This window comes from Mustela nigripes, chromosome 1 (assembly GCF_022355385.1).
Source record: "Mustela nigripes isolate SB6536 chromosome 1, MUSNIG.SB6536, whole genome shotgun sequence".
Lineage (NCBI taxonomy): Eukaryota > Metazoa > Chordata > Mammalia > Carnivora > Mustelidae > Mustela > Mustela nigripes.
This window is the reverse complement of record NC_081557.1, coordinates 182,745,821-182,756,569: the sequence shown is the minus strand read 5'-3', so window position 1 is coordinate 182,756,569 and position 10,749 is coordinate 182,745,821. Positions and strand designations below refer to the sequence as shown.

The window sequence follows — 10,749 nt, the reverse complement described above, 5'->3', positions numbered from 1 at the left end:
ACGAATGCAGAAAAATGAGCAAGCCAGACGATTTCCTTTTCCCTTTCTTAGGAAACTTGTATCTCTAAGTGGAAAAGGGTGTAGCTCCTCCGGCAGAGAAATGGGAGAATACGGAGGGAAGTTTCTCTGATTGCCTCGCTCCCTACCTGCTGGTCTGATTTCCTCTCCAGCGCGCTCCGATAAGGAATTGATTCTCCCCCTCCTTCTATCCACCCCCCCCGCCCCGCTCCCTCCCTCTCTGTCCTTCACCCTGAGTAACGGTAGTGTCCTAGCAAGTGATGCTGCCGGAGACGGGAGCCCCGCACCGAGGAGGCTTCGGCGCCGCCGCCGCCGGGCGGCAGAGCCCTTCCCAGCACCAGCGCCCCACTCGGCCCCGGGCGGCGTCCTCGCAGCCACAGCCGCGGCGGCTGCTCCCACGGTTTCATGGTGGGCGGCGGCGGCGGCGGCGACTCGGCTTCGCTTCCCGCCTCTAACCGCTCGGTGTCGGGCCGCGCCGTTCTCTCCCGCTGCCCTCCCGCCCGGGGCTGCCCGGGGCTGCCGGAGCGGCCGGCGGTGCGGAAGGGGCGCCGCGGACAGACCCGGCGGCGGCGGCGGCGGCGGGCGGCCGGCATCCCCACGCTCGGACCACGGCGGGCGCGATGTCCACCAAGGTCAGGAAGTGCAAGGAGCAAGCGAGGGTGACCTTCCCCGCGCCGGAGGAAGAGGAGGAGGAGGGCGAGGACGAAGGCTCGGAGCCGCAGCGCCGCCGGCGGGGCTGGAGGGGCGTCAACGGGGGGCTCGAGCCGCGCTCGGCGCCCTCCCCGCGGGAACCGCGCGGCTACTGCCCGCCGCCCTTCTCCCCCGGGCTGGACATGTGAGTACCCGGCCGGCCCGCGGCCCGCGCGTCGGGAGGGCAGTGCCGGGCGGGGGGCAGGATGGCGCGCTCCCGAGGCCGCCCCACGACGTGCCAGGGACCCCCAGACGTCGCCCGGAGTGGCATGACAGTTCTGTTCGGGGCGACTTGGGGATGCAGACCTCGGTCGGGAGCTCGTCCCCTTGGTTCTGCTATGTGTGGGGACTTGGGGACCGCTGAAGGCGTGGCTGGGGGCTCTGTCCCGGTTCAAGCGCACGGAACGGCCCCGGACCCACACAACGGACGCCAGACTCGTTTTGCAGCAAGCAGACACGTCCTCTCCTACACGCGCACGGCTGCCCCGCGGCCGGGACCCCTCGGCGTAGGAACCCTGAGCTTACCCGAGGAAATCAGAGAATGAGAAGGTGCCCATGGACCCAGGCGCGTGCTCGAACTTCGACCTCCTCCCCAGCTCCCCTGCGTGGAACCGCGCTGGGAACGTGCGTCTCCCCCGCGACGCTCCCGGCGGTGCCGAGCGGGGCCAGGGAATTGGGGAGAAGGGATACATTGTGTGGGCGTAAGTTTGCCCAGTCGCCTTGTTTCTCGGTGGCCCGTTCACAGTTGGGGGCAAACTGAAGCCAGATCCCCAAGGGAGAGGGGGCGCGGGGCAGCGCGGGAACTGAACTGTTCAGTGGTAACTTTGGCTGTAGTTCCCAGGCGCCTCAGGGTTTTCTTTTTAAAGGAAGGTAGAGGTCGGCCCTTAGTGTGTGAGAAAGAGCAACTTTTCTCAATTTCCAGATCTTGGAGCCAGCCTTCGCCGCTACGTGACATAGAGAGGATTAAAAGACAACCCTTCGTTTTATAGGGTGCATGCTATTTTTCTTGTCACATACCTTGGGCGTGCCACGAGGTTTACTGTCTTTTTTAGGAAAAACGCGCAGACCTAGGTAGAGAACTTGGGGCCAGACGTAGCAGGCCGTACTTACCGTCTGGGCGGGGTAAGTGGTTCTTGGTGAAGGGACCGAGGTTACGCAGCGCCCCCTGCTGTTCTAGAGCTGCCACACCCCTGGTCCCGGGCCTCTGGGCGACCTCCAGACCGACCTAATCTCGCAGGGCTCAGCCCGCTCAGAACCCGCTCCTGGCCTTTCCGGATTTGCTTATTAAAAAACGGAAATCAGCGGCTAGGAGCAGATAGCTTAGGGAAGGGTTGTCATTTAAAATGAGCGACGCATCCCGATGTGGTTCAATTATTGCCTAAGATTAGCCTGGGGTGGAAATGTCCCAGGAAATGGAAGGAAGGTATATCCTTAGGGATTAAAGCGCGGCCAGCATGCTTCCCAGCCTCTCTAAGGTTTAAAGACATTGCCTATTTTCCTTTTGCCAATTTGGTTGTTATAACCCAGTTCAGTTTCTTGATTATTTAATTTTTTTCCCCTGCTACCATAAATCCACACTAAATGGGACACCGCAGCCCTCTTATCTGAGAAAGTAGGGTGGAGCAGAGATTACTCACTTGGCCTTTTGGAGTTTGAGGTCAACTACACAAAATACTGAGGCAAATTCTATCGCAGACTTGTCTACCTGCTAATAGAACAGAACATTTTTTCTGTTTTCTGACTTTACATAATTCAACAAGTAAATGTCCTAGTGTATTTACTTTGTAAAGTAGTTGAGAAGACCCGGTCATGTTCAGAAGACAAACACTAATAAACGTTTCTTTGGGAGGTAGGGCAGCAATCTCTTCATGTTTGAGTCCTGTCGTTTGCTAACGTCGGGCACTAGTTTGATATCTGTCGCAAAAATCAGCTCTTCAGGGCGCCTGGGTGGCTCAGTGGGTTAAAGCTGCTGCCTTGGGCTTAGATCAGGATCCCAGGTCCTGGGATCCAGCCCTGCATGAGCTCTCTACTCAGCAGGAAGCCGGCTTCCTCCTCTTTCTCTGCCTGTTTCTCTGCCTACTTGTGATCTCTGTCAAATAAATAAATAAAATCTTTTTTAAAAAGTCAGCTCTTCATTCCACCTTCACTTAGAATATAGCCCCAGTTTAACAGCTCAGAGAGTGAGCACAAGAAGCCTGGTATGGAATTGGGGTGGGATAACCAGTCTCTCAAAGACCCAGGGTCATTTTCAGGAATCAGACTAGAATAGCTGGCTTTAAATTCAGCCAGGATGCTGAAGATAGAATCCCACTTTTACCAAAAAGATTCCTGAGGGTAATCCTGTTGCTCATTTCACTGCTCTGTGCTCCAGTATTCCACTTGGGAATTTTAAACAGACTGACTTTGGAGAAAGAATGTCATCTGCTATATCACTAACAAGACTTTTAAAAAATATCCTTTGGTAGAACTCTTGATTCAACCATTGATTCAAATCAAGACTTTCCTTTTCCCAGTTATTTGCAAACTTTGCGCCAAGTAGTCTGTCACTGGCAAGATTACCTCATTCTTGAAGTTTTTAGTTATTAAATGTATCTGATGAAACTCCAAAAGGCATCTGAAGGCAGCTCTCACGTGATTCAAAGACAATTCTTAAGCATTTGCATTTGGCAAGTGCAAGTTAGGTACAGCAAGCCCCGAAGATGAGTATGGCAACTTTTCTGCAGTCAAGGAGTTTAAAATCTCATGAGGGAGAGGTGGAAATGTAACTGGGCATGAGCTACTATGCTATAAATTAGAGTAAAATGAGTACCATAAAAACATACACACAAGGATGGAGCTATGAAGGATCAAGTGTAAAGAGTGACAGACTATGGTAAGGCCGTGGAGTAATCAAGGAAACCTTTATGGGCTCTAAAAGATAGGATAAGAGACAGAGACAGAGACAGAGTGGGAAATTAATTGAAGCCCTTCCCCCAAAATGCTAGGTATGTCTGAGGAACACTAATTGAGCTTGGTTGGAACATTGAATGTGTGTAGACCAGTGAGATTTAGCTGGATCTATTGGTTTGGGCATTAATATGGAGGATCTTGTGAGGAGGAGACAATAGGGTGCCATCAATGGTTACAGAGCAGCAGCAATTTGATCAGAGACAGTCTGAGAGTAGGATGGATTGACATGGCAATTCAGAGAATGCAAATAAATAAATTAGGGGGCTACTAAAGCCATTCAGGCTGAGATTAGGATCTGTAATAGTGTAGTACTGTGGAGTAGAAAGAAGAGACATTGGAAGACTGAATACACAGATAGGATCAATGCAATGTGCAACTTAACTGCCCAGGAGGGGGTTAAAGAGGAAGCAGTGGGGGTGCCTAGGTAGCTTAATTGAGTAAGCCATTGAGCCATTGAGCATCTGCCTTCTGCTCAGGTCATGATCCCAGGGTCCTGGGATCCAGCCCTGAGCCTAAGCCCTGAGCCCCGTGGCAAGCTCCTTGCTCAGCAGAGTGCCAGCTTCTCCCTCTTCTTTTTCCCTCCCTCTCCATGCCCTCCCTTTCTCTCTCTCTCTCTCTCTCTTCCACTTTCTATCTCAAGTAAATAAATAAAATCTTAAAGAGAGAGAGAGAGAGAGAAAGCAGGGTCAGAGATGACTTGGGGATTTTGACCTAGATAACTAAGATTATTGATGTCATTGTTGAAAAGGAAAAGACAAAGAGGAGGATCTGATTTTTCAGATAATCTGATTAGATGTGTCAAGCAGGAAGATGGGAATGCAAGTTTAAAGCTTGGGAAAATTTGAGAATCCACTGGCTGATGGAGCTAGTTGCTGAGTCATGTGAGTATAGGATATTATCCAAAGAAAGAATGTAAAGAGAGAAACAAGGAGAGCCCTAGACTCCCCTTTCGGAATGATTCTTTTTGTTGTTGTTTAGAGAGTACAGAGAAAGGGTAGCAAGCAAAGGACACAGAAAAAGATGAAGGAGCAGGTGGGTACTAAGGCAAAGCTGCCTAGAAAGAATAGTTTCAAGAAACGAGAAGAATTGACCCATAGTTAGCAAATACCTGATAAATCAAGAGAGGAGCTTATGAGTCTACTCGTGGGAAGAAGAATCAATCCTTCTATGTATTAATATACTTACACATAGTCATTAGATTTCTCAGCAGTATTATCTTTAAAAGAGAAAGACTTCTTGAAAGGAAGATTCTGTTTAGTTTTTCTTCAGAGGAAGTACTGCCAAAAATGTGTCATAACAAAAGCAGTAATTTGTGTTTATATAATATTTCATGCTGGAACTGAGAAGAGATCTTAGTACCTGCCCTCTCTTGGGTCTGGTATCCCCACCAGAGCAGCTGTGTTTCTGTTTCTCTGGAGATTTCATATCCTATCTTTCTTATAGGGGCAAGGGTATCTGTCAGTGGGGTAGAGATCTGGAGAAAGAGGTCTACCTACTCTTTCTACAGACTTTCAGCCAGTTCCCTTATTTTTGGCTCTTGCCCCATCTCTACTTTCTGTGATTTCTTTTGCCTTCAATTTCTGGGATTTTTCTGGCATTGAGCAGGGTGGATCAACTTGCTTCTTGTTACAGGCACTCTGGCACTCTAGTTGGACCTCCCTTGTCTCTACTAAATCATTTACCTTTCTTCCAACTTCACATATTGTGTAGTTACAGATATCAACAAATGTCTTCTGGTTTCATGGAAGATGAAATCTACGTTATTTTTCTCTGTTTTCCTTGCTGTTTAGCGGGGATAATTTTGAAGAGGAGAAAAGTTAAGAGAGGCCTTTATTCCTTCATCTTGAAACCAAATATCCCTACGATTATGCTTCAGATGTTCATTTAAGCCCTAGTGAAAACTATATTATTAACAGACCAAGACCGCAGAAGGAAAACTATTCTTAATCGTGACTGATCTTATTGCGTGAGTGGAGTAGATAGTAAGCTATACAGTGTGATATGAGGGTCATTTGAACTCCCCCACCTAAAGTCATCTTAGTACCACACTTCCGAAATCTAACTAGTAGGGAATATTTTTGGGGAAAAAAAATAGACCGCTTGAGTTGCAAAGGATTGCATCTCGTCCAGTCTCTTCTTTTACAAATTGATAAATGGAAGCTGAAGTTGGACCTCTAATTCACAAAATGCATTTACTCCTAGGAGGAATAACAGAGGACACTACTAATTAGTATTAATTCACTTATGAGATCCAATTAATTCATCATTTCAATTTGACTGCTGATGACTGGTCAACTTGAGAAAGTTCGTAAGCTAAGTGGGAGCACTGAGGATGGAAACAAAAAGGAGAAAAGAGTATCTCAAAACGTAATTGACCCCCTGCCAAATATCATTTATGGTTTTCTCTTTTCTTAACATCAAAGTGGTGAGAGAATCATGGCGCAGGACTGGGGCATCATCTAATGATGTGGTTAGAATTTTAGGAATTTTTCATTGCTGTCCTGGGATAGCAATTCAATTGCTTATCCTCTCTCTCTCTCTCTCCCTCTCTCTCTCTCTCTCTCTTTCTCCCACCCTTCCTCTCTTTCCCTCTCCTACACCCTTCAATATTCTTATCCACTATGCTTTGCCTTTGCCTACAATATCCCATAAAGTCCCTTACCTCAGTTGACAGTAAGCAAGAAAATACCATGGGAAATGTGACATGAAAGAAACCTGTTTTTACTGGGCTCTCAGGCTCTTGCTAGGAAGGAATACTTTAAACTTCCTGGCTCAGGATTGAGATTGTCCCCCTAGAGAGCATAAGGAACAGTGAATGGCCGCTGAGCAGTCTCCTCAGGAGGGAGGCTCTTACCTTGACCAGCAGTCTTCCTTCTCAACGCTGCCCTCAACACCACACAGTGTAAGTTTGGCATGGAAGCCAGGTTAGCGGCCCTTGCAGGCTGAGCACATAAGAGTCTGGCCCCAGATGGAAGATCTGGAATTGTAAACTATGGGTGACCAACTTCACACTTGGGCATAAGGGGCTCAGCAGTGACTTTATGAGAATAATGAGGATTGGTATAGTGTTTTGTCTTTAATTTAGCATCTAGGCCAGGGAAGTCTGTCTACAGTTACTTAAACAAAAGAAATCCCTGATTAAAAAGTAAACTTTCCTACTTTTTACTATTCAAATAATAGCTGATAGTATGGATTTGGTCTTAAATCTTTAAAAAAATGAGATTTTTAAAAATGAGATTTAAATGTCCACAAGTATATGACTTGTTAAGGAAAGGGCATGACGATGCTAATATTCATAGCAGTTGGTTCTTCTAAATATATTTTGTCAAGTAGTAATGGTACATAGGGATTCTGTTGAAAAGTAGGTTGCAGGGTGATGAGACAGGAACAGGCATCTAAAAATGTAAGACCTGGGCACCTGGGTGGCTCAGTGGGTTGAGCCTCTGCCTTTGGCTCAGGTCATGATCTCAGGGTCCTGGAATAGAGCCTCTCATTGGGCTCTCTGCTCAGCAGGAAGCCTGCTTCCCCCTCTCTCTGCCTGCCTCTCTGCCTACTTGTGATCTCTCTCTTTCTGTGTCAAAAAAATAAAATCTTAAAAAAAAAAACAGTAAGACTTTTGACTTAGGATGTAGATGATAGTGATAGAAAACCAGATTCCTTTGCTTCTAATAGTATTAAAAGTATATATATGTACATATATATAATCAGTTTATATGTATATTATATAAGGTCTTAATATGTATATAATAGCATCTAATATATTTTAGTAGCCAAATATGGACCTTTTTTTGGTGAGTAGAAGATTTTTATTTTATTATTGAGTTTATTTTATCTCAATTCTTGTTCAGTTACACACTGAATTCATATTTGACTTCTAGTTTCATTATTCATTTAATATTCCTGAAATAATAAACATTTAGCTTTAGAAAGTATTGTGAAAGAGTTTATTTTTGAAGATAAGCTTCATTATTAGAGCTTCTTAATTTTAAGATTTATCTCCATATTCTGTTAAATATCACTTTAATATCAAAATTAAGAGATGTGGGATTCATCAGATAGTTTTTTGTGGTGTAACTAAAAATTAAATGTGATTAAGCAAAAATCTGCCTTGAAAGAAGAATAACTGCTTACATTACTTTAACTTCTGATTATTAATTTATATTATTTGTGACTTTTATAGAAGAATTATTCTAATTCCCCTCTGCCTCTATTTCCACACATATTCATATGTAACAAAAAGTTTTCTTTAACTAGAGGGGAAATTTGTCTGTTCTCTGGATTTAAGCACTCATGCATCTGTGCACCCCTGGCTCCAATAGGTAGATAGGCATCAGCGCCATATAAAAAACCAGCTGTATAGAGATAAAGGGAGGAGGTCTCTGCCATTAAGGTGTTACAGTATCATTGTAGAGCCAGGCATGAAAGCAGATAATTAAAAAGCAATACAGGGGCGCCTGGGTGGCTCAGTTTTTGGCTCGGCTCAGGTCATGATCCTAGGGTCCTGGGATTGAGTCCCACATCAGGCTCCCTGCTCAGTGGGGAGCCTGCTTCTCCCTCTCCCACTCCCCCTGTTTGTGCTGTCTCTCTCTCTCTGTTAAATAAATAAAAACTTAAAAAAAAAAAAAGGCAATGCAACAGTCAGTTTAACAGAATTGACACAAAACACAGTTCCTGGAAGCAGAAACATCTAAGTTCTAGAAGGTACATGAGTTTCAGAAGTATTATCATGTCACGCAGGCAATGATTAGGGGCCCTCCCTTCTGCTCCCAGTGGAGGAAGGAACACACTGTTAAGTGGCCCTTTTGCTTTTCCCTTTTGGCTGCTGAGGGGTCTGGCAAAGAGCTTTCGAGAGGGATGACAAGGAAAGTGATGAAGAGGGAAGACCGGAGCTTTCCTCCTTAAATATACAACAGCCTCTTTTTCTCTGACTTGGCGTTTACGGCATAAACCCAAATTAGCATTGTCTAATAGATTGATTAAACTCATACCTAGAGGATTCTGAATATAGCACAGGCCAACAGAAACTGTCAGGAAATTAATTACTGTGGAGACCCAGATGTCTCTCCAGACTTCTTGTAAGTGCTGGAATCTCTAACTTTTTTTTTTTTTTTTTTTTTTTTTTTTGGTGGGATGAGAATCTTTAGACATGAAAGCTGTGCTTTCCTGTTTCTTACATGGAACTCCTTATCTTGTTGGTTTGGTTGCTGCTGTGCTGGTGTGGTGTGGGTAGCTGTGAGCTTAGCAGTAGGCAATATGGGACCTGGGACTCCCCTTAGCTCCGTACCCTATACACCAAGCAGTTAAATAGATTGGGCTGCCTTCCTCTAGCCTTGCATGCTGATGCCCTTCGGGGATATACTGAAGTTCAGAGTGTCCCCCACTCCACTTCTTCCCATCTCCAAATACACATAGTAAGAGATTTTCAAAACATGTGTTTTTGATGACACCACTGAGGCTGTTTGTGAGACGCCCTCCCTCCCTGCGAGCACGCTCACAGAAAAGCCAGATCCTGTAGATGTCGGGCGTCTCCAGAGACAGCACATTGACTGACAGCTGCCTGCTTGCCAGGGGGCCTATGAGGTTTGTCTGTTTTTTGACTTTCCTTCTCTGACTTTCTTGTCCTTTGTCAGCACCTGCTGCTTCCCACCACTCCCCCCTTATCGCCACTTCCAGTAATCACCACCCCCCAACACTGTAACATGGCCGTTGCTCTCTGATGCTTTCCCCCCACCACCTCCTCGTGCTTTTCACAGTACTTAGCTTGTGTGGCTCCTTCTGTTCCTCTTGCCCTTCACAGAATGACGGACTGGATCCTGGCCGGTTGGCACGTTCACCTTCTTCAGTGGGGCGAACAGCTTCGTCAAAACAACTTAGGTGTTACCCTCATGGCTTTGGCACACACTGATGGTGTTATTAGTCTGTTTGCCAGCTTACTAGCTGAATTGAGTAGTTGGCTAATTCTCCGTGGCTAATTCTTCAAATAAAGGATTTGAATTCTTTAATAATGTTCATTTGTTGCTGAGTCCTAAGGAGATGTTGATTCAATCCAAAGAGCAGGTTTTTGAAGCTGCTCTTTCTAGAACCCAGATGTTCCAAAACGTAAACTAAGCATACATTTTAATAACATTATTTTGATCTGCAACCTTTATTCATTTTTTCTTATTCCCTGGAGACAGCATGGTAGAGTACAGAGAGCTGGGAAAGGATCTCTGCGCTCCCTTCTTCTAAGCCTTTATCCTTTAATGACCTTAAAGAAGTGACTTACCATTCTGACTGAGTCTCTTTGTCTATAGATTTAGTGTCAATTGGGCAGAAATAAGAGTAGGTCCAGGAATGGAAACAAAAGGAACTACCCAGAGGCAGGTATAGCAGGGTCAAGAAACGAACAACTTAGATGCGCAGCCACGTGTTGCTTCTGTAATTTCCCTGTGATAGGTCTTTCTCTTCAACCTTCCTTCTGCTGACCAGGAGAGAAAACAAAAATGAACCAAATGTCCATTTCGTGGTTGAAATTCTTTTTTTAAATTTGGGGTTTTTTTCTGTTTGTTTGCTAAACAGACACTTATTCTCATCCGACAAGCAAATTAAACAATCAATCAATTAAGCAATTATGTTAATTGAGCAATTAAACAGTTATGTGAGTTAACAGGAGGGGAGACTTGCCCTACACTAATGCAGGGATGAGGTCACCTAGGACAGTGCCTCCTTGTGCCTTGAGTTCCTATCTAAGGAACTTTTGCTTACTGATTCTTCCCTCCAATCTCTACAAGGGGTCGTAGTCTCCTTATGGTTGATATATACACCTCTACTTCAGGGCACTCTGGGGAGACGCTGTGAAGCCAATTTCATTGATCCTAATTTGATGTTATAAAGTAAATTTTCCTTTTAATAAATAGCATCTTGCTGGGGCGCCTGTGTGGCTCAGTGGGTTAAGCCTCAGCCTTCGGCTCAGGTCATGATCTCAGGGTCCTGGGATCGAGTCCCGCATCGGGCTCTCTGCTCAGCAGGGAGCCTGCTTCCTCCTCCTCTCTCTCTCTCTGCCTGCCTCTCTGCCAAATTGTGATCTCTGTCTGTCAAATAAATAAATAAAAT

The 10,749-nt window shown here is 45.7% G+C and overlaps 1 protein-coding gene across 5 annotated transcripts in view; it reads left to right on the top strand.

The window, feature by feature from the left end:
- The first annotated feature begins 551 nt into the window (after positions 1 to 551).
- Positions 552 to 10,749, top strand: part of TRPC3 (transient receptor potential cation channel subfamily C member 3) — a 73,393-nt gene continuing 63,195 nt past the window's right edge. For all 5 annotated transcript variants that reach the window (XM_059378027.1, XM_059378018.1, XM_059378010.1 and 2 more), the window contains exon 1: positions 552 to 853. In XM_059378027.1, coding sequence (XP_059234010.1) covers positions 639 to 853 — 215 coding nt within the window. In that variant the 5' untranslated portion in view covers positions 552 to 638. The remainder of the gene's footprint in view (positions 854 to 10,749) is intronic.